The 22810-nt window shown below is 40.2% G+C and overlaps 1 protein-coding gene across 2 annotated transcripts; it reads left to right on the top strand.

Annotated features, from left to right (window-relative positions):
• Positions 1-500: 500 nt before the first annotated feature.
• Positions 501-22232, top strand: LOC149316353 (uncharacterized). 2 transcript variants are annotated; one of them, XM_089515266.1, is made up of 5 exons: positions 1403-1431; positions 11536-11608; positions 12443-12550; positions 15191-15283; positions 18094-22232. In XM_089515266.1, the coding sequence occupies exons 1-5, from the start codon at positions 1404-1406 to the stop codon at positions 18170-18172; spliced, it is 381 nt and encodes a 126-aa protein (XP_089371392.1). In that variant the 5' UTR covers position 1403; the 3' UTR covers positions 18173-22232. The 2 variants fall into 2 exon arrangements, 1 of the variants encoding a protein (XP_089371392.1); XR_016280471.1 differs by lacking the exons at positions 1403-1431; positions 15191-15283; positions 18094-22232 and adding exons at positions 501-654; positions 8857-8951 and having other exon boundaries at positions 12443-12639.
• Positions 22233-22810: the final 578 nt, after the last annotated feature.

The following is a 22810-nucleotide window of genomic DNA, read 5'->3' as shown; positions in this document are numbered from 1 at the left end:
GTCAAAATGTTGTTGTCCTCAGTTAAGATAGTAGGAAGGGGCATCATGTAGGCAGAGGCCATTGCTCCCTATTAGCCATGTGGGCTCTGGGAGACAAAAAGTTAGAAGAAATATCTAGCAGATGGTTAACAGTTTGGACTACAGCACCTAGACACTTCCATGCTGGCTGGGGAATTCTAGGAGTGGTAGTGGGAAAAGAGTAACTTTCCCATACTATAGCAAATACCCAGGGTGGGAAGGAGGAAGTAATATGGAAGGAGAACTAAATCAAGGAAGATGCTAAGAATGCTGCTGTTCAGCTATGAAATTGGGAGGGATCACAACATTTATGTTTGGGTCAGGGTACTGTATGTCCTTTTGGCAGTCCTGGCATGCTCTGTGCTACAATATCTGTATCGGAACATTTGACAAAGGAGAGCCGCAGACAGCAGTGAATGGCTGAAAACAAGCCACTTCTACATTCTTTTATTGTTTTCTCAGAAGTCCTTAAGGTGAGAGGACATTCCAGAACACGTCCATGGTGTATAAGCAAAGCAGAGCAACAACAAAAAGAACTGGAGGGTGGCAGGCTAGCTTAGCAAAGCAGCTCTCTTCTCTACTATCTTGCTGCTGTTCTGCCCACTCCATGCCCCCAGCATCTGCTACCTGAGACAGGTAACTCACTCTGCCTAATTATATGTCCAGTCCTGGAAATTCCCAGTAGAGCAGACTGATCCATTAGGGGTGTTTCTATATATTGATCTGCAAATGGTGTTTTGTATGTAAATGACACTCCCATGTATAAATGGTTGTTTTAATTATTTAAAACCTTTAACCAGTGAACACAACGTCTGTATTTCAAGACATCAGTGCTCTCTGGATGGACTACAATTCTAAGTCTTGGATAAACATGGGCGAGGAACATGTTCCTCGCCAGTTCCTTGGACATTTGTCTACAATGGGTCCTTGTGTACTGTTCTATTTCTCCTCTATAGGATAGTCGATGTCAGCACCACTGCAATGCTTGTGACTTGAGAGATTACTACACACAGCTTTTAAACCATGATTAGACCCAGAAAAAAGTGGCTTTGGTTGTACTTATAACACGATGACACTTCCAGCATGAAGCTGCTGTGTCTTCAATCCCTAGCTGCTGGATGTCAATGTCTCCTCCTCTCCCATGTCCTTACTCCCCCTTGCTATTCCCAAGCAGGCTGATTTCCTGTAATTTTATTCTATTTCTGTTGTTGCTGTTGTTAAAAAACTTCCATCTCAGTAGCAGAGCTTTGGGATTGCCTGAAAAATAAAAATAAAATAACTGAAAGACATGCTGGGTAGGGCATAACACAGGAAGGTGTGGGTAAGTGGGATCAGGAAGAGAGCATTACATTAGTAGTAGTAACCCCAGCCGTGAGATTGTGAAGATGTGCAATAATGGCTGCTGCAAAACTGGTATGTTTCCATTTTTTTAAAAAAAAACTGATATGATTACTGCAAAAATGGGGCATGTGTGGTAGTCTCCTTGATTCTGAGAAATCATAGTGAATATTTTGTGTTGGCAGAGCATAGTGTTGAGCCATTCTTATTATTGACATCAACACCTAAAGAATCACTCTGCACAAACTCTAACCAGGATTTGCGCGAACAAAGAGCAATTGCTAATTTCAATGCACTTGCCCTTCTTTTCCATTTCTTTTTGAATTACTGCTGAAAACACACAAACTTGTTTTAGCTCCCTTTTTCTCATGGAGCTTCACACTTCTTATTTAGAGCAATAACCCCTTTCTTTTAGGTAGGAGCACTCTGCACATGATGCCAAGTGTGGGTCTACCATTAGGAAGAGAATGGTGGCAGATGATGTAATAATCCCCATTACTGAAAAAATGCCATCATTTCATCTATGACTGGACAAGGATATTTTAGAGTCTGAGGAGGAAGAACTAATAATAATAATAATAATAATAATAATAAATATTTTTGTATCCTTTCTCTCCCTTCTTGAGGATTGAGACAGGTAACAGTAAGATTAAGACAAATTACATAAACAAATAGCAAAACATTCCCTTAATCTCCCCAACCCTCCAACAATCCCTCCTTCACATGTAAATTTAACAATAAAGCAATACAACCATACAATCGATAATAACATTACTTAAAATAATAAAAAACAGAGTAACAGTATAGGGGGGTGCAGGTTTAGTTGGGCAGGTAAATCTGTTCTATTAGGAGGTCAGTCTGGGAAGGCCCGCTGGAAGAGATCTGTTTTTATCGTCTTTTTGAATGCGTTAAGAGATGCACTGTTCCCTGCAGATCAATGTGTATACTATGCAAATACAGCCAAGTGATGTTGATACATCAGGCCATCAATTGTGGAAGCCCTGGGAGTAGAAATGCAACATTGATATGGTGATGTTGCCCTTTCACAAAATTCCTGAAGCAGACACTTCAATTGGCCTAATGGTGCAGCTAGTCCTGATTATTATTATTTTTCCCCACTTTGAGCCCTGATTCTACTACAATACTGGTAACATGGGAAAGGAAAGGGGAAGATTTGGTTGTAAAAGTAAAAATGGTGTATACAGAGGTTATGCTGAATTATCATCATGAACCACAGTGTCTCTCTTTGGAGTTTCTTGTAGAATCATACTGTTGGAAGGGACCACAAGGTAGGGATGAAAAGAATACTTAAAATGCTTCAAAAATTGTCAAAAATATGTTTCTTGAATGTAAAAAAAAATTGATGAGAAAAATCATTAACTAATGGCAATCTTTGCAGTTCAGGACTTATTCTATGCAAAATTTGCACAAAATATTATTCTCGGCACATGTTGTGGTGTTTCCTCCTCAGAAAATGCTATAGATAGGAACTTTTTCATCCAAAAATTCATATGTGGTTCTTTTGTGCAGAAAACAGAATTCTCTGTGCATAAAATATTTCTGTTCAGAAGTATTTTTTTCAGTGCAGACAATAACTCTTTCCTTACCAGAAAATGGTGTTTTGTTTGCAAAAAAAAAAAAAAAATACCACATGCAAATTTTGTACAGAGTAGGTCCTGAACTGTGAATAGTCTTTGAAAATTGCATAGTCATTGAAGACTTTGTTGCATTTGGAAGAATGTTGTTAAAATTGCCCACTGCTTTCAGTTAAGCTGGAAATCATCAAAGAATTGAATCCCCACAACAATGTCATCTAGTCTAACCCCCTGCCATACAAGAATACACAACTAAAGCGCTCCCAAAAATGGTCATCCCTTTAGCTGATTTCCTCCCAGAAATTGCTGTAAAATTATCTTCACTTCTTATTTTATGTATGCCTGTTGGGATCATGTGTACTTTGAGTCTTTGTGTCTGCCATGAAGGCTGCCTCTTTTCTTCCTTTAAAGGACAGATCAGGACTCAGGGAACAGGCCAGATATCAGGAGTGTCCTTTTATCTGACTGATGCATGATGAGACAAACAGAAATCTAGGTGCATTTCCACCCAAGTGGAATCTTCATTGACCTAATCCTGGATATTTGGCTTCTATCATAAACCAAATATTTGCTTCGTGCAGCTAGCACACTAATATCATTTGGCACTGTTTTGCAATCCTAAAGATTTCCATATGTACTTTCCAAACAGATTGGCTAAGCAGTATTCATTTTATTGTTCTCTCTGAGAACAAAAAACACACCGTTGATAACATTTTTCTGACAAAGACCATTAGTGGCAGAGAAGATAGCAAGAGATAAGACAATAGAAGGAAGCCATTAAACCATTTCTTTCAGTCTCAGAGATGGGACTCCATTGTGCAAGCCAAGTCTCCCTCTTGTTCTCCCAAAGAAATACAGTTCAAGAATGATAGGAAAATGTGATAAATAATACAAGCTTCAATTCAGGCACAATTAGAAAAAATAAAAATGCTGAAATTTGATTCTTCTTCCATCCCACTCACTCATATCCTTTATATAATGTGCTGCAGGAGCTCTAGCCAATGGGTGAGTGTTCCACATATAGTCCTTGAGACTCAGGGTGTACCGTTGCCTAAAGGAAGAGGGTGTGATCCACAGGAAATGGACTATGTCATTTTTATCATAACTATACGCATTTGTACATTTTCTTTGACTAGAAAAGTCATTGGTACCATTGGTACACAACCACAGAGACATGAGAACTGCTTCTCTACAATAGCTTGCCACATTGAATGGACATGTGTGTGTGCATGTGTGTCTGTGTGAATGATGCACCACATGGGCAGTGTAGCTCATGGCTTCTTTTCCCCTTGAGCTAACTGCATGGGAAAGAGCTGTCCAATGTGTTCTGTCCACATGGATGTGTCCTTCAGAAGCAACTGTCAGCCACACATAATTATGTCCAAGAAAGCAGCCATTATCCAGCTCTGTGGCTGCATGTAAAATGCACTGCTGTCATGGCTAGACTACAGAACAAAGTTCATATACATATAAATAAACTTTAAATGTCAGTTGAAGTTATGTTTAAGGGACCATTGCAAGGAACATTAAAGGCAGAGGAGGGGAAAATTACATTGTTGAGCTACAGCTCAAACTTTAGAACCACCATGCCTGATGGTTGTGCTAGCTGAAGATTTTAGATGTTGTAGTCCAATGAAATAAATTTCCCAACCTTGCCCTAAAGTAATGTTAAAATAATTATTAAATATCCAAAATCATTCTTGAAGGTCCGTCCCAGAGTCTTCAGCTCACTTTCAAGAGAGGTAAAAGTGATCCATTCTGTTATCCTTCCATCAGCAAGAATTTTTATTATGGCAGGCCTTTGCCATAGAATCATAGAATCATAGAGTTGGAAGAGACCACAAGGGCCATCCAGTCCAACCCCCTGCCATGCAGGAAATCCAAATCAAAGCATCCCCGACAGATGGCCATCTAGCCTCCGTTTGAAGACCTCCAAGGAGGGAGACTCCACTACACTCCTAGGAAGTGTGTTCCACTGTCGAACAGCCCTTACTGTCAGGAGGTTCCTCCTAATGTTGAGGTGGAATCTCTTTTCCTGCAGCTTGCATGCATTGCTCCGGGTCCTAGTCTCTGGAGCAGCAGAAAACAAGCTGGCTCCCTCCTCAATATGACATCCCTTCAAATATTTAAACAGAGCTATCATATCACCTCTTAACCTTCTTTTCTCCAGGCTAAACACCCCCAGCTCCCTAAGGCGTTCCTCATAGGGCAAGGTTTCCAGACCCTTCACCATTTTAGTCGCCCTCCTTTGGACACGCTCCAGTTTCTCAATGTCCTTTTTGAATTGTGGCACCCAGAACTGGACACAATATTCCAGGTGGGGCCTGACCAGAGCAGAATATAGTGGCACTATTACTTCCCTTGATCTAGACACTATACTTCTGTTGATGCAGCCTAAAATCGCATTGGCCTTGTTAGTTGCCGCATCGCACTGTTGACTCGTGTTCAACTTGTGGTCTACTTGGACTCCTAGATCTCTTTCACATGTTGTCTCCTTAAGCCAGGTGTCCCCCATCCTATATCTGTGCATTTCATTTTTTCGCCCTAGGTGCAGTACCTTACATTTCTCCCTGTTGAAGTTCATTCTGTTAGCTGTGGCCTAGCTTTCTAGTCTATTCAGGTCATTTTGAATTTTGATCCTGTCCTCTGGAGTATTAGCTATTCCTCCTAATTTGGTGTCATCTGCAAATTTGATAAGTATTCCCCCAATTTTTTCCTCCAAGTCATTGATAAAGATGTTGAACAGTACTGGGCCCAGGACAGACCCCTGTGGTACCCCACTGGTCACTTCTCTCCAGGATGAAAAGGTGCCATTGTTGAGCACCCTTTGGGTTCGGCCGGTCAACCAATTACAAATCCACGTTACAGTTGCCTTGTCTAGCCCACATTTTACAAGCTTGTTTGCAAGAATGTCATGGGGAACCCTGTCAAAGGCCTTATTGAAATCAAGCATTCCCATCATCTACCAAGCTAGTAATTTTATCAAAGAAAGAGATCAGATTTGTCTGGCATGATTTGTTTCTCTGAAACCCATGTTGACTTTTTGTGATTATGGAATTGCTTTCTAGATGTTCACAGACACTCTTTTCAATGATCTGCTCCAGAATCTTTCCTGGTATCGATGTCAGACTAACTGGCCGATAATTGTTTGGATCCTCTTTCTTCCCCCTTTTGAAGATGGGGACAACGTTTGCCCTCCTCCAGTCTGCTGGGACTTCTCCTGTTCTCCAGGAGTTTTCAAAGATTATTGCCAATGGCTCCGATATTACATTTGCCAGTTCTTTTAATACCCTTGGATGTAGTTCATCTGGTCCTGGAGACTTAAATTCATTTAGATTAACAAGGTGTTCCTCTACTATCTCTTTACTTATTTTGTGCTGAAATTCCCCTATTCTGTCCTCTGCTCCTTTATCCTCAGGTTGAGCACCCTTTGCCTTTTCTGAGAAGACTGAGGCAAAGAAAGTGTTGAGTAATTCTGCCTTTTTGCTGTCCTCTGTTAGCATTTTGCCATCTTCTCCACGCAGTGGTCCTACCATTTCCTTCTTCTTCCTTTTGCTGCGGACATATCCAAAAAAGCCCTTTTTGTTGTTCTTAACCTCTCTAGCAAGCCTTAGTTCATTCTGTGCTTTAGCTTTTCTGACCTTATCTCTACACTTGCTAGCTATTTGTTTGAATTCCTCTTTGGTGATTTCCCCATTTTTCCATTTCTTATACATGTTCCGTTTAAAATTTAGCTGAGCTGAAAGTTCCTTGGTCATCCATCCTGGGTTCTTGCGACACCTCCCATTTTTCTTACTGGAACTGTTTTAATTTGTGCCTTCAGTATCTCCCTTTTGAGAAACTCCCATCCATCTTGAACTCCCTTCTCTTTTAGTATTCCTGACCATGGGATCACCTCCAGTATTTCTCTAAGTTTACTGAAATCCGCTCTCCTAAAGCCTAGAATGCATGTCTGACTATGCCTGGCTTCTCCTTTCCACTGTATAACAAACTCCAGGAGAACATGGTCACTCCCACCTAAGGATCCCACCACTTGCACCCCATTAACCAAATCATCCTTGTTGGTTAGGATCAGATCTAAAATAGCTGACCCCCTTGTTGCCTCTTCCACCTTTTGGACAATGAAATTGTCTTTGAGGCAAGTGAGGAATTTACTAGACCTTGAGGATTTGGCCGAGTTTGACTTCCATGCAAGTCAGTCTGTTTCTGAAGTGCCTCTGACCAACTGACGCTAGGTCTTATCTTGCTCTTTGAATCGAATGTTTTAATTTATGTCTTTTAATGTTATTTTTCAGTTATGTATTTACTTTTAAACTGTATTTTATTTGTTGTTGCCTGTGCACCTTCTGGGAGGAAAAGCAGGGTAATAAATGTAAATAAATACATTAAAATTATACATTGTTCTGGCATATCTTGCATCATCGATGTTTGCCAACGATGCACTCAAGACTAAAAGATGTTCTTAACATTACTTGTGTTATTTAAAATGTGGTTATTTGGTCCCCAAAATCCAGCACCTTCTGAGAAGCCTAGTATACTATACTCAATAACACAATATATTATGTTATGTACTCAGTATAGCACATGCAGTATACACATTAAAGTAATTTGAGTGGCAGTATTTTGTCCTTCTACTCATAACAAAGCCCTGCCCAGCATGAACTGAGGTGATAAAAAAATTACTTGCTCTCACAATCAGACAGAAGGTATGTGTATTTCCAGGGACAAGACAGCTCCAGAGATAGTTGGTAAACTGCAAACAGTATGCAAGACCATTGTTTTCAAGGTTGCTTGTTCCCCACACAGCCTTCAGGATCCTTTTCTGCATTGCAATGGGACACTCTACATTCTTCTAGGAAAATGCAAAGTGATTTTGTCCTGCTTCACCAATAGCAGCAAACAACTGACCAACCATGAGCTAGATCTGTAATTCCTGTTCCTAGACACAACTGATTTAGCCACATGATAAAGGAAATAATCAACTATTTCTCCCTGGGATCTCTTAGAGATGAGAGCTAGTTTTTTATATCAGCTACTTAGCTAAATATGCTTAGTTAAGTATACTTAAGTAACTTCTCCTGGCCTAACTTCTATGAAACCTGACAGACACATCAGTCACCCATGCTCCAATCACTACGAGAATGGATCTCCTTCTCTCCATGCTGTTGATGCCCAGTTAAGTAGGTGAGGGGAGTTATGATTGTGGCAATAGTGCCACAATCATGACATAGTAGCAATCATGAATATGTAATAGTTACCTAAATTAACTCATCTGTAATTGTTCGAGATTCATGGCCACTGTGTGCTCACTATTGTGACATCATTGCCATGGTCATAGTGTTCAAAGAAGTAGTTGTATGATTCTCTTGCAACATAAAAAGGAGGAAGGGAGTGGAGGAGAAAAAGAGAGTGTAGCAGCCCCTTTAAGACTAACATGTAGTGCCCATGGCACACCACATATATTGATACAAGAGTCCTTGCTACTGTAGCAAAAGGGATCTTCTCAGAGAAGGTTTTGAACCCAAAGAATCTGACTTTTGGTAAGCAGATTTTTTTGGTTTCATACATCAACACTAACACTAACTGACTGTTGCCAGGGTCTGAAAGACCAGTATCACCTTATGCAGCCCTTTGAAAAATTAGGGCAAGGTCATGATTCCCATCCTTCTGGATCCTATTACATTTCATCTCAGTCTCACAACTGTGAAAATATGCTTCATAGTTGAACATTCATTATCACTCTGTTCTTCATCCAAAGAAGTGGGTTTATATCCACAAAAGCTCAGGTAAATATAAAAACCAGTTAGGCTTAAAGGTGTTGTTACATTCTTTTTTTTCTTCCTCTCTCCATTTCCCTTTTTATGTTGCAATGATTGTAACTTCCTTCTCCAACTTACTTTTCCAGGCATTCACTGCATGAGAAGGAGGTCCACTCTGTCAGAGAATGGAGCAGTGATGAATGATGTTTCCATCGGGTTTGCGGGGGTCAGGCCAAGAGAGGTTACTTATTTAAATATATTTAACTTTAGGCTTGTCTACATTGGCAAAATAAATCAGTTTCAAACCATCTGAAGGCTACCTCTAGCTGCTTTAATTGTTTTTACTACAGAAAAGCGGGATACAAATAAATGTTTTTATTATTATTTATTATTTACCTGTCCAGATGATGTATGAGGTGAAAGTGGGTGGAAATTGACAGGAAGCTGTGCTCCAGGGCAAAAAAACAGAGCAAAAAGAAGCTCTGATACACTGCCTCAACAGTGAAAATGTACATCATTGTACCTGCATATAAACAACATGGCATGAGGAAATAGACTGAAGTCTACGAAAGCTCCTGCTGCCAACTTCTTTCTTTCAGTTAGTCTCAAAGGTCCTACAAGATCTCTCTACAACGTGGTATGAGTGCAGGAATGTGCAAAAGTCCAGGCTGTGTACAGAAGTGGTCTGGAGCATGCATCCTGGGACCAGTGAGATGCACCTGCCAGTGCCATTGCTTCCCATACTTTTTTTCCCAGTTTAGCATACAGGTACACAAGTGGCTACCTACACCATAAATCCATCACACCATCAACCTGTCACACACCCCATGATCCCAAAGTATGACAAACATGGCAGATTGCCAATAATGTAATGGCTGTAAGTAAAACATACACAAACCATACAGTCCAACAGAAGGTAAGGGGCATTTGTAGTGGGCCTCCAGGATTGCGCTTTGTCAATGTGTCACTGGGCACACTGATGCACTGTATGGGCAGTGTATCGCATGTGCAACTCTGTGGCCAGTCACACAGTGCATCCAATGGGATGGCAGCCTGGCAGGAAGAGGGAGGTAATTCCAGTCTCAGGTGGTGTGTCTGTGCAATGGTGCACATGTATGGGGGAGTTGGGGGGAAACCCAAGAGGTGAGGCTTGATGCTTCATGGTATGGACTGCCCATGGGTGTCCATCTGGCTTGGAAGCTGGTCAAGCAGACAGTAGGGTTTCCAAGCAATTTGGGAAACCCTGCTTTTGCCTGTCTGTCTTCTCAGTTCCTAAATAGCTGATATAAAATTCTAGTCAAAGTTTCAGTTAGAGGAATTTGACTCTCATTCTGCAAGTACTAAAATTAAAGCTAGTGATCAACCAACATGGCAAAACCTGGGGAACAACTAATATGTCATACGCTGTGTTGGGAGGAGGAAGTCAGGATATAGCAAAGCAAAGCAAACAGGGATAGCTCTCATACAGGATAAATTGTCAGAACTAAAAGGACTAAACAAATCAGTTTTCTTATTGGTCATGCTGATCATCATGCATTGCAATGTACAGAGGTCCCTTAGGGAATTGGTTTGCATTCAGTTCTCCTATTAAAAGAGAAAGAAAGGAAATATGTTTAAAGATGTACATTTATTTTATTCTGAACTTTGATTTAGGATTGTGCCAATGGAAAAATCTGAATAGACAGACCTTACTACTGGTACCAGAAGAAACCAATAGAAAATAATCTGCATAGCTCTTCCTGCCTAGATGTGACTATGAGCTTGTCTGCCCAATTAAAATACTCTTCATTCGAACTGAAGAGACTGCAATCCAGCTATATATTGAAGGAATTTAGGCTTTTTGCAGGAGGGGGCCAAAGAACTCGATAAACTCTGCTGAAAAAAGGATGTGCACTTTTTACCAGAGAATCCATTCCCATTCAGAAAATAAACTGTGTGCAGATTAAATTCATCTGTTTATTCATTCAAATCAATTTATAACTCGCTTTTCTCCTGCCAGGGGACTGAAAATGGCTTACAATAATTTACAATAGAAATTGGCTAAAATGTTATATAACAAAAGTTAGGAGGAAAACCCATGAAACAGAACTGTTATTAAAACAGACCTTATGACACTAGCAAAATCCCACGGAGAAAAGGGATCTAAAGTAAATTTAAATTAGGGGAAAACCCACAAAGGTGGGAAGTTTTTCACACGATGTTCCTGCAAATGTGAAATAATGTGAAAATAACGTGAACGTAAAAGGGACAGAAACTGCAGCTTTTTATTTTCAGAATTTCCCAGAAGTAAAATGCTGCCGTTTTTGTCGCTTTTACATTAACTGCCCTCAAGTCGATCTCAACTCATAGCAATCCTGCTGATGAGACATCTCCAAGATCCTCTGTCCTCCACTGCTCTGCCCAACTCCTGCAAACTCATACTCGTGATCTCTTGAACAGAGTCCATCCATTCTGCACGTGTCTTTCCTCTCTTGCTACTTCCCTCTACCTTTCCTAGCATTACTGTTTTTGCCAATGATACATGCCTTCTCATGATGTGTCCAAAGTACAATAACCTGAGTTTTGTCATCTTGGCTTCTAGGGTGATTTCTGGTTTGATCTGCTCCAGGACCCATTTCTTTGTCCTTTTGGCTGTCCACGGATTCCTTAGCACTCTTCTCCAGCACCACATTTCAAATGAGTTAAATTTCCTCCTATCCTCTTCCTTAAGTGTCCACTCTCAGATGCATACATGGCAAGAGGGAATACAATGGCTTGTAATATTCTAACTTTTGTGCACAGTTGTATATCCTTGCATTTTAGGATCTTCTCTAATTCTTTCATAGATGTCCTTCCCATTCTTAATCTTCTTCTGATTTCCTGGCTGCAGTCTCTACTTCTATCAATGTTTGATCTCAGGTATGAGAATTCTTTTACTATTTCTATTTCTTCATTGTCTAATTCAAATTTGTGTAGGTTCTCTGTTACAGTTTTTTTTTTCATCTGTCCAGTTGTCAATTTTAATCTGCAGGCTCTCATCATGACAGTTGCTACAACCACACCCTGAAGGCATGCCCTGACAAACTGGGGTGTTCATGCATATCAAAAGTTGTATTGCAGATCCATATCAGCAAACCAGTTCTAGCAGTTTTCTTCTCTCCCTCTCAGGATCAGGCCTTTTGTAAAGCTAATGGAACCACATTATACCAAAATACTTTGCATAATAACAAGGATAGTTCAAAAGGCTGAGTAGAAATAAGAATGCCTGGGGGAAGGGGGAAAGGAATAGATGACATTATCCCTGCTAGTCAAAAAGTACTGGCATGTAGACTATGGGTTGTTCCAGACTGGGCTAAAGATACATATGTTCTGATGAATCATGTGGCTAGATTTGCTGGGGCAACTTTTTTCTTCTTTTCTATGAAATCACTTTGCTTTATATTAATAATGTCATTGCTCTAATGTGGTATAACTCTTAAGAATTTTATTCTTAAAAGGAGAAGGAGGCTTTTTTGTTCTGTTATATCTTGGAATTAAAAAAAAACTCATTCAAGGTTGGGAATACAATGTTGACACTGGTGCCAGGAATTGTCAGGAAATGGTCTGTAAGAATAGAAATTTGGATCTTAAAAAAAAAAAAAAACCTCTGAGAACTATAGGAGTAATTAGTGCAACCTCACAGCATATTTGCTTGTGTCTGGAGAAGTTTTTGTAAGCCCTGGCTCCAATACATAAAGGCTCTTCTGGTTCCAGAAAGATCGGCATGCCATGTACTCACCATCTGGATTTGCCTGACAGAAATCAAAGGAACAGGAATAGTGACCACAGCAAGATGGAAACTGACCTCTTCAGTGAAGGGAGGTTGGTATGAGTATAACTTGTCCAAGACCCCCCATAATATGGAGCTGACGGCCCTTGTGTTTTATGTTTTAAAAAATCCCATTGTCTAATAAAAGCCATCTGTACCAAATTTCCATTTTTTTCCTCCGTCACAGAAGTACTATAACAAGGCCCTATCCCAGGAACTGATAGAGCTGTTTTTACTGCCTCCTTCCCCTGGGAAAAGCCTATGTATCAGCTATAGGTCAATCAATCTGGAAATATTTATACAGCAAAGTGAAATAAGGGGAACTTCATGAAGGATGGCTGGGGGCAGGGGAAAAACCTTTGAAAGATACCAAATGATATGTTTCTATTTTGTTGGAACATTAACACAAATCTGGCCGCTAGGAAAAGGAATCCCGTGAAGAGGATCAGAAACAGCAATGAGAAGAGAGAGAACGGAGTCAGCATTTGAGAGGTTAACAAAGCGCTTTCTAAAGAGGAAACAGATTTGTTCTCCTACAACTAGTCCCACCACTGGAAAATATTAAAACAATAAAAATAAGAAGCAGCGGAGTATGTTTTTGTAAAGAAGCAAATTTCCTGCCTGCTGTGGGCTCTGATAAATTTCAGTCAGGGATGACAAGAGAAGAGGGGCAGGGGCAGAGAAAGAGGGAGAGAGAGAGAAATGAGATTTCCTGGAAAACCAGACAGGGCAGAATTAATTGAGGACATCTTCATCAACAGAACAGCTGGTACAGCCTAATCATCAGCAGAAAGGCTGAAAAGAAAAGGGGCTGTAAACCAAACAGGAAACAGAAGAAGTCTGAATCAAACTTTCAGCCTCCAAATGTGCAAAAGCAACAAAAAGCAAAAAGTAAAACAACAGAACCAAACCTTCCTGGATTGCAGGCAAAACACTACAGGAAGTGCCAGTGGCCTGAGCAATAAAACAGCCTCACAGTGCTACCACTTCATATGCCAGCTGCTGGCACTGGTTCAGCAGTGGGTGGTTGCCTTCACAGGGCTACTGCCGGATGGCCTTTTACAATTCAGCATGAATCAGAAGGGCAAACGGATTCCTTCAATCTCCCATCCAAGCTGCGTAAGTCACCAGGTTATAGAGACGTTTTAAAATAGTTTGTAGCTGGAGAGTAGTAGCAGTTGCAGTTTCCTTCCAAAAGATTTCAAACAGGAGTTAGATCAATTGGACAGTGTTAACCGGAGCTGGAACTGAAGCTAATGGTCCTGTACACACTTTCCTGAAAGTAAGCCCCTTGGTACTATTGTGGGGTTTACTTCTGAGAATATGTATTGGGGTGGATCCAGAGTTATCCCTACTTAACCATTTATTGTTGTGTGCCTTCAAGTTGTTTCCGACGTATAGCAACTCTAGCATGGTTTACTGTTTCTGATCCTATCATTGTTTGGTGGGGGGGGGGGGTTGCCATTGCCTTTCTCTAAGGCTGAGAGAATGTGACTTCCTCAAGGTCACCCAGTGGGTTTCCATGACTGAGTGTAGATTTGAAACCTGGTCTTCTGGAGTTCTAGTCTAACACTCATACCACTATCCCACACTGGCTGTACTTAACCATTTGTTGTTGCTTGTGTGCCTTCAAGTCATTTCTGATTTATGGTGACCCTCAGGTGAACGTATCCCAGGGTTTTCTAGGATTGAGAGTGTGTGACTTGCCCAAGGTCACCCAGAGGGTTTTCATGGTCAAGTGGAGAATCAAACTCTGGTCTCCAGAGTCATTGTCCAATATTCAAACCACTACACCAGGCTGGTTTAAGTATAATTTAAGTTTAACTTAACCACAGACCAGCTGAAATCAATGACTAATTTAAATCTCATTGATTTAAAATGGATTTGCTCTAAATAGAACTATGGCCAGATCAGAGATGGAAATCACAAAGCCCTCCAGAAGTTGATGTACTGCAGCTTTCAGAACCCATGACCATTGGCTATTCTGGCTAGACCTACTGGGAGTAGTAATCCAGCAACATTTGGAAGGTTGCCTGATTCCCAATCCTGGTCTAGATACAACTCATCAGGTTTCTGTGGTTCCACAGACTCTGCCCTGTCAAAAGGGCCAGGAAGCTATGCAGCTGTTAGTGTATCTGTAGTAACAGCTAATCTTACTGGGCATTAATTAAAGCTTGGGAAAGTTATGTTTTGGATCATAAATTCTAGAATCCCCAGTTGGGGATTAATAGTCAAGAACAGTACATACAGAAAGAGAGAGAGATCAAACAATTTTGCATTGCAAGATGGGCAGAAGTTCAAAACATGAATATTCTTTTATACCACAAGAATTTTGATTTACAGAAAGCCATTGCATGTACTTTCAGTAAATCAAAATTCTTGTGGTATAAAAGAATCTTCATGTTCTGAACTTCAGTAAGCCAGTTCTCGGTATCATCTGAGACAATTGTACATCTGTCCCTAGAATCAAATTACAAAGCAAAACAGATATAAAACCTATAAATGTTACATACACAAACATATATGTGCATGTGTGTCCACCCACCCATAGACACACTCATGCATTTGCCTGTCTGCCTACCTTTCATCATCCCTGCCATGAATCATTTGAATTGGTTGGAGTGTCTTCATTTATTTCCTGATTGATTGGAGATGATGCTGTTCGACTGAATGGTGCATCTTTCCCTGCGCAGGTGCAACAAGTTGTCCAAACCTGGCTTATACATGCAGCCATATTCCAGGTGGAGGCAGTGGCCATCCAGTCAAGGAGATCACTCAAGATTCAGGTTTGCAGAAATTTGCCTCAAAATTTCTACAGTTCCAAGTTGACCCAAATTCTAGGCAAGGAAGAATGCTCTATAGGTTACACACAGGATGATGGCTGTGTATTTTTGTATGTATATATTTAATATCTCCCTTTTCTCCCAACATGGACCCAAGCTGGCTCACAAGGTAGATTAAAATACAATACAAAAATAACTGTTACAATGAAGGTGTTTCTTTTTAACTGAATAGGATCTCCTGTTTAAAACAATGCTAACTGAAAACCATTTAAAAGCATTTAAAGCAAAACAGTAAGAATAAAAGTACATCATCCTTCATTAAAAGCGATGCAACAATAAGTTAGTAGTTAAAGTTCTTTTTTAAAAAATGTATTAGAATTAAAATCCTCTTCAAATTACAAGTCAATACAGGTAAACAAATAAGATAAATAAAATAAAATAATTAGCAGAAGGTCATCAGAGAAGGGGCCAGCCTAGCTTACTGTGGGAAAGAGTTTTATATCCTGGAGCCAAACACCAAGAAGTACTCTTGTTAGTCTAGATGCACAGCTCTAAACCACGGCTCTGCCTTTGCCCTTTTTATATAAACTCTTGTGACCTCTCCTAAGGGCCAGGGCTAAGCCAATGAACAAGCCTCTGTTGTTATATAGGTGCTTGGTTCAAACTTAGTCAAAGCAGTCTCTTAGGGTGTATCTATGCTATAGAAATAATGCAGTTTGACACCACTTTAACTGCCATGATGCCATCCTATGGATCTGTAATTTTGTAAGGCACCATTGCTCTTTGGCTGAGAAGTCTAAAGACTTTGGTGGGTTACACACCGCCATTTAGTACGCGCTCCGCGCGTCCTAGGGTTAGGAAGGGGCGTGCTAGGGTTAGGAAGGTTCTCACCTTCCTAACCGCCCCTCTCTCTAGGATGCGTACTAAATGGCAGCGCCCGTCCACATGGGTGCTGCCATATTTACGTCTTGGATGCACAGCGTCCAGATGTGACGCGGTGGAAGTGACGCCGCGAGTGCGCACCTCACGGCGCCACTTCCGGGGGCCAAAAAGAAGCGCCATTTCGGCACACCTTTTAAGCTGTGCCGGGAAGACCGCTTTTGGGTGGTCTGTAACTCCCCTTTGTAAAACTACAGATCCCAGGATTCCATAGGATGGAGCTACAACACTTAAAAGTGGGACCAAGCTATGTTATTTCTACAGTGCAGATGAACCCTTAGTTCTTGAACTTTTTGCCTTGCTACTTAGAGCTATTACATGCAGCTGTGTAATTTTCAGTTGACTCCAACAGCCTACATTGTGCAAGGGGAAAACTTCCCAAGTATTAAATTTATAGTCATAGTTCTCTTGGTCTGGGTAGTCCTAGACAAGGGTGATTTCATAAAATGTTCAACTAGGTCTGACTACAGGATCTTCTAAACAAGAGCTAAAATAAATAGCAGTAGTACTGCTGTAATTTACAAAAAAGAAGAGATAAAAACTTTTATAGATAAAAATGTATTTATTATAAATTAAAATATAATTAAACAATCTATAGAATTAAGAATAATTTTAAAACATCTCTGTTAGAAAAGCAAGAAATAAACAGTACAGAACATGATTAAAACCTGTTTTCTTAAAACTGGTCTGTTCCCATTTCCATTAGAAAGGCAAGAAAATAAAAACAGTACATTATACAATTAAAAGCTTTTTCTTTATAAACAGTCAGGGCCCAAAAGTTTGCTGGAGTAACGGTCTACATCTCCTTACTGAAGTACAATGAAGAGGAATACAGTGGACTCTTTATTCTATCTGATTTAGATAGAATATAAAGCCATAAAATAAAATGATTTCTTAGAATTTCAAGTGCATGAAGAAAATGTAAACACTGTGAAGGAGACTGACCTGACAGATACTGGCTGAAATGGTGGCTGGTGCATCTCAGCAATGTGTGGTTGTGAGGACAATTTCATAACTGACATTGTCTAATTGTGCCTACTGTGATGTGCATGGTAGTTTAGTGATAATATGTGACGATATTATGGATTTAACGAGTCCACACTGTCCCCACTAAACATAGAAACTGGTGCAATTTGTGGTTGGAAATCCATATATTTTGGGGCTCGCAGTGTATTCCATGAAAGTGAAATGCTGTCAAAATGTACACTTATGAAAAATGTGCAGAAAACATCCCATGCATTTCAATAATGCAAGCAAGCAGACTTTAATCAGTGGAGATATGAATTTGTGAGTGCATTTACCTTTTAGAAATGTGCACAAAATACATGCAATGCACCCCAAAAAATCCATGTAGACCCAGCATGGAATGGGCTAAGAGATGGGGAAAAATGACCTCCAGACAGATCTAATCATTTTATATCCATGGGATCCATTCACACTATTATTATTATTATTATTATTATTATTATCTTATATCCTACTTTTCTCCCAATATAAGAACTCAAGGCGGTGAATTATAGTGTTATTATTCCACTTTAACTACCATGGTTAGGTCCTGTGGAATTCTGGGATTGGCAGTGTACAGAGGGACATTCAGAATTCTCAGCCAGAACCCTCCATTGCCTCACCAAACTACAAAGCCCACAATTCTGCACGATGGAACTTTGGCAGTTGATGTGGAATAATAGTAGTATAATTGTGTAGTGTGAATGACCCCCTGGTTTGATCAATTCATTCCTGATAAACTCATTCAATGAATTGTGATGGGATAATTGTGAAAGAGAAGAGCATTAGACAGTACAATATAATGTGTAAGGTTATTCAGTTTCCAATTGTAGCAAAACTGAATCACTTTGTTGTATTTGATCCAACAGGTGTCTAGTCTGCACATACTGTCTTTGGTTTCGGCGGCATGAGGTTGAACCACATCCTTTTGAGGCTTCAAACATCTAGTCCCTCTTCAAAACAATACGATAAAAGTTGATAATGCACACAGATTAGTCAAGAAAGCTTAAGTTTTGTCATTTCTATGACAAAGAAAAGAAAAGGTTTTGCTTCTATATTTCATTGTGTTCTAGTAGTGGTAGCCCAGCAAGTACTTTCCCATGAGATGTGAGACTGGATAACCCATTGGATAAACAATAGAGACCTTTTTTTTATCAGTGGTTTTGACAGAATACAACTCATAGCTTAGAAAAAAGAACAGAGTGCATCATCGCAGCTTCCTAGTACAGCTCTGTCTTTTTTAGAAACTAAAAAGCAAATTTTGGTCAGGATCCATAGGATGTTTCAAAATTCCAGACACAGTCTCAGTGAAACCACGGAGTTGCATAGAACGCTGCACATGCTTGTTCCTTCCAAAGTCCCCCTCCCCAATGTTGTTGCATAGATGGACCACCACTTCAAACCTCATTGCTGACTGGCTTAGCAATTTGTTCCTCATATCACATGGCAAGTTTCTGAAGCTTCAGATGTATAGTGGCATTTGCTTCTTGTCTTAAAAGGCAGTGTTGGGGCGGAGGGGGGAGAGAAGAGACAAGAGCTGAACATGAGGTTCCAATTGTCTGATAAACAGAAACATCTGTTGGAATCATGAACAGTTGATTAGTGGAGTTCATTTCCAGGGTACAGCTTTCAGTGGAACTCTCTTGTTTCTGAACGTTGCATGTGTCAGCAATTCCCAAAGGATAGGTCAAGGCTCATGGGAGCCTTGTGGTTGAATCGCCAGGTTGTCGGTGGTGCAGGGTCAGGGGAAAGGCTGCAGCAAGGTAACTGTATCTCTGTGTTGTGCGCTGTGGGACATACGCTCTAGGCTTTCTTAGAACAGGACTTTATTTCTCAGCTGCCAGTTGGCGGGAGGTGTGGCTGTGATAGTTTTTGAACCTCGACACAAGCTTCTTGAATTGTGTCCATTCCTTTACTCTGAATAAGCAGAAGAGTCCCATTCCTGTCCTATGAAGTCACTGCTTTGTAAAATTAGCTCTTCCTAACTAGACTGTGGTTGGTTTGCCTCACCTATTTGTGTCTTTCAGGGGCTGCCTTTCCTCCTGCCTTGCTTGGACAGATGTCCTCCCAGAAAGTAGGTTTTGGGCAATTCTTTGCTATGAACAGAACTTAAAAATCCTTTTTTGAGCTACAGCTCCAAGAAACTTCCAGCAGGCATCATCTGCTGGACCATGAATGAGGGATTCTGGGTATTTGGCCAAAATGGGAATTCTGGGATTTGTGGTCCCAAAAAGTACCTTTTCCAAACTTCTTTGCTCACAGCAGAGCTGTGGTCTGCCCCATTACTCAATAGCTTTATATTTGAGTAAGGATTTCTATAAAGTAGATGTAACCTTGGAGTAACTTTGCAGTTGCCTCCCTGTGATGCCTGTTGTGGCTGAATGAAACAGAATTAAAATGATTCATAATCATTAAAATGGCAGTTCACAATACATTCATCCCTAGATGTCTCCTCCTACCAGTTTAGGTAGGGATTAAGAGCCCCTTCACACTTCACAACAACAGCTCTAAAATCCCACTTTAATTGCCATGGCTGCAACCTAAAATTCTGGGATTTGCAGTTTAGTGGGAAACTAAAGGAGTTCTCTGGCAGGGAATTCTAAATGTCTACTATTTTGTCAATAAAGTATCCATAGAAAATCCCAAACAAAACAAACAAGTAATAAAACAGATCAGATCACTCAATATATCATCATTTCAGCACAAACATAAAGAACAAAGTAGCTTAATATTTTTAAACAGTGAAGTACAACAGATCAGGCACATCTTTGTACCAGAAGAGCAGGAAGAAGACAAGAGCCTCTCAAGAGACAGTGATTGTAAATGTAAATTAGCACATGAGAGTATTATTTTGTCTTCTTTTGGACAACACCAAAAGTGGTACCTGAATTAAGGCTCATACTGTATTTGGTGCTTCATTTCTTCACTGTTGTATATTTTCTAAGTTGGAACATCCTTACATTGCAGGGACTACAACATATACAATAGTTTTTTCCCCATTGGGAGCTTTATAGTGATGTTAATTTCTCAGTGAAATGAAGCAACTTCTAGATTGTAAATAAAAAGGATGGAATATGACCCAATTAGGCATAAGAGTTTAAGAGGCAGAAGCAACATGGAGTTAAATGGCTCCTAACTTCAGTAGCAGGCAGGTTAGTAATCTGGTAACATTTCCTTTGGCATTCCAAAAAGAAAAAGAAAGAATTATAAAACTATGGCCCGGTACAAACCACTGGTTTGTGGTGGCCTGGGGCCAATTCTAGGGTTCCAGAGCACACAGCATCTGCACGCTGCAAAACCCTAGAATGTATGGACGCCAGCAACTTTACGCAGTGCTGTCCATATGGGGCACACATGCAGGACACAAGCGCAGTGCCACATCCACACCTCCATGTGCCACACTTGCATCCTGGATGTGTCACAGTGCGCCAATGGCGCACTGATGATGGCGTCCCCACACACCAAAAAGAAGCCGTTTTTTCTGGGTTCTTTTTGGTCCGGACAGACACCGTGCAGTTTGAGTGCTGCGGCATCCCTACCGAGGAAAACTGGGCACCTCCAGCCCACACCTCTGAGGCGGTCTGGAGAGCCTCTGTAAAACCTTACTATCACAGTGTTACTGAGGAGCTCCACGAGTGACAGCTTGTATATGTCTGTTTTGTAATCTGTACTTTGGAGCATTATCCTAGCACCTTAGCTCATATGTTGTTTGTTCTGGATAAGCATGATGAGCAAAAAACCTATGGCAGGTACGGACAAAAGAAGCTTGATAATGATAGCATGCAGGGCTACCTACCTTTACTATAACAGAAGTTTATTGCCTTTATATTCTCTGCTCTGTATGAGTTAAGGTGAGTTGTTCATATCTATATGCCAAGTATGGGAACACTAGATAAATCCATACACCTTCCAATTTGCACTTTAATACAGCAAAAACCTCTTTTAAAACTGTCTACATGGGCTGCCATCAGTACATCTTGTGGCAGTGAATTCCACAATTTAATTATGCTTAACTATGTGAAGAACTTGCTTTTATTTCATTCAGATCTATCACACAAGAAGACATTGCCTAGCATCTATTTGTAGATTGCAGAAGCAACATTTAAGTTGTGGCCGGTGTTTGCATTTGCTTTTAAGAGCAGAGCACAATAGTGTGGCAATATGCAAGAAAGTAAGTAGCATGTTTGATACATGAAGCTAAACATAGAAGTTTTAGTGGACTGCATTGTACACAAGAAGCAGAGTTAATATTCAGAAGCAAGATTAAATCAGCTGCCTGAAGAAATATTGCTTCTGAGTTCATTATCTTTCCATGGAGAGTTAAAAAAAACTTAGCTAAGAATGTGGCATACTATGACCTACACTTGCCTCTTGTTTTCATCTCCACCCTGTTTGTTGTTGTTCAAGATGTTTCTAATTTATAGCAACCCTAAGGCAAACCTATCATGAGCTTTTCTTGACAAAAAAGGTTGCCTTTGCCTTTCTCTGAGACTGAAATAGTTTGAGTTGACCAAGGTCACCCAATGGGTTTCATTCCACGGCCAAGCAGGGATTTAACTCCTAGTCTCCAAAGACATGGTCCAGCACTCAAATTGCTGCACCACATTGACTCCACCTTTTGCTGTTATATTTTCCCCCAACAAATTACATTCAGAAGAAATTGTCCACATAGACACACACAGTTCTTCCCCTGAAGACAAGGCTCAGCAAATGCCACATTTTCATTTGCAGTAGATATGATGCTTGCTTGCTTACTGACAGATTGATTAGACCAAGATTGTCTTGCAAATTATTCTCCCCCTTTTCCCAGTCAAGCAAATGTACTAAGAGTAATATCTATGCAGAAATATTCAGTTCCTTACTAATTACTTAATTGAAATAATTCATAATTATATGTAACAAATAATTCAGGAAGTTTTGATTTGGATGTCTTCTGAACCTTTGATTTGGGATCACTGAATAAAGATAAAGTTTTGGTGTCAAAAAGGAAAGAGAATGTATATATGCTCTTAGGGTGTATCCACACTGCAAAATTAAAGAAGTTTGACACCACTTTAATTGCCATGACGTTATACTACAGAATCTTCAGTAACTTTCTTTTGCACTGGTTTTGTTGATAGAAGGAAAAAACTCTTGGAACTCACTGCAAGCACTCATTTATGCAACTTGTTTTACGTCAGGATAAACACTTTTTTGTCATATTTACTTAATTCAAATAAATAGGTCTTGCCTACATATGAACCACAGCTGGCCCCAGAGGGTAGGCAAGTAATTCAGTGTCAACAGTAGAGTTTCCCAGTCTGGTTCTTGAAATGCTTTGCAAGCAAATTCCCATTTACTTCAATAGTACGTTTTTTAAGTTCAGACTTGGTTACTTTTTATAGCTCTGAAACATCTCAGTGTACAAAACACTATGGCCTGGATACCAACAACCAAAGTGAATCAAGGAGTTCAGGGAGCAAAAGCTGGGGGAGCACAGCAGCCCCTTTCCCCTGTTAGAAGATAGGTTATGTGTATCTCACAACCTGGCCTGTATCAGTAAACTAGCCTCTTGGCCTTGGTTTCAGTAGAAGATTCTAGACTAAG

The sequence above is a fragment of the Sceloporus occidentalis genome, unplaced genomic scaffold, assembly GCF_023333645.1.
Source record: "Sceloporus occidentalis isolate IW3139 unplaced genomic scaffold, rSceOcc1.0.p SCAF_3, whole genome shotgun sequence".
NCBI lineage: Eukaryota > Metazoa > Chordata > Lepidosauria > Squamata > Phrynosomatidae > Sceloporus > Sceloporus occidentalis.
Note: the sequence above shows the minus strand (reverse complement) of the source record. Positions and strands in the feature narration are given on the sequence as shown.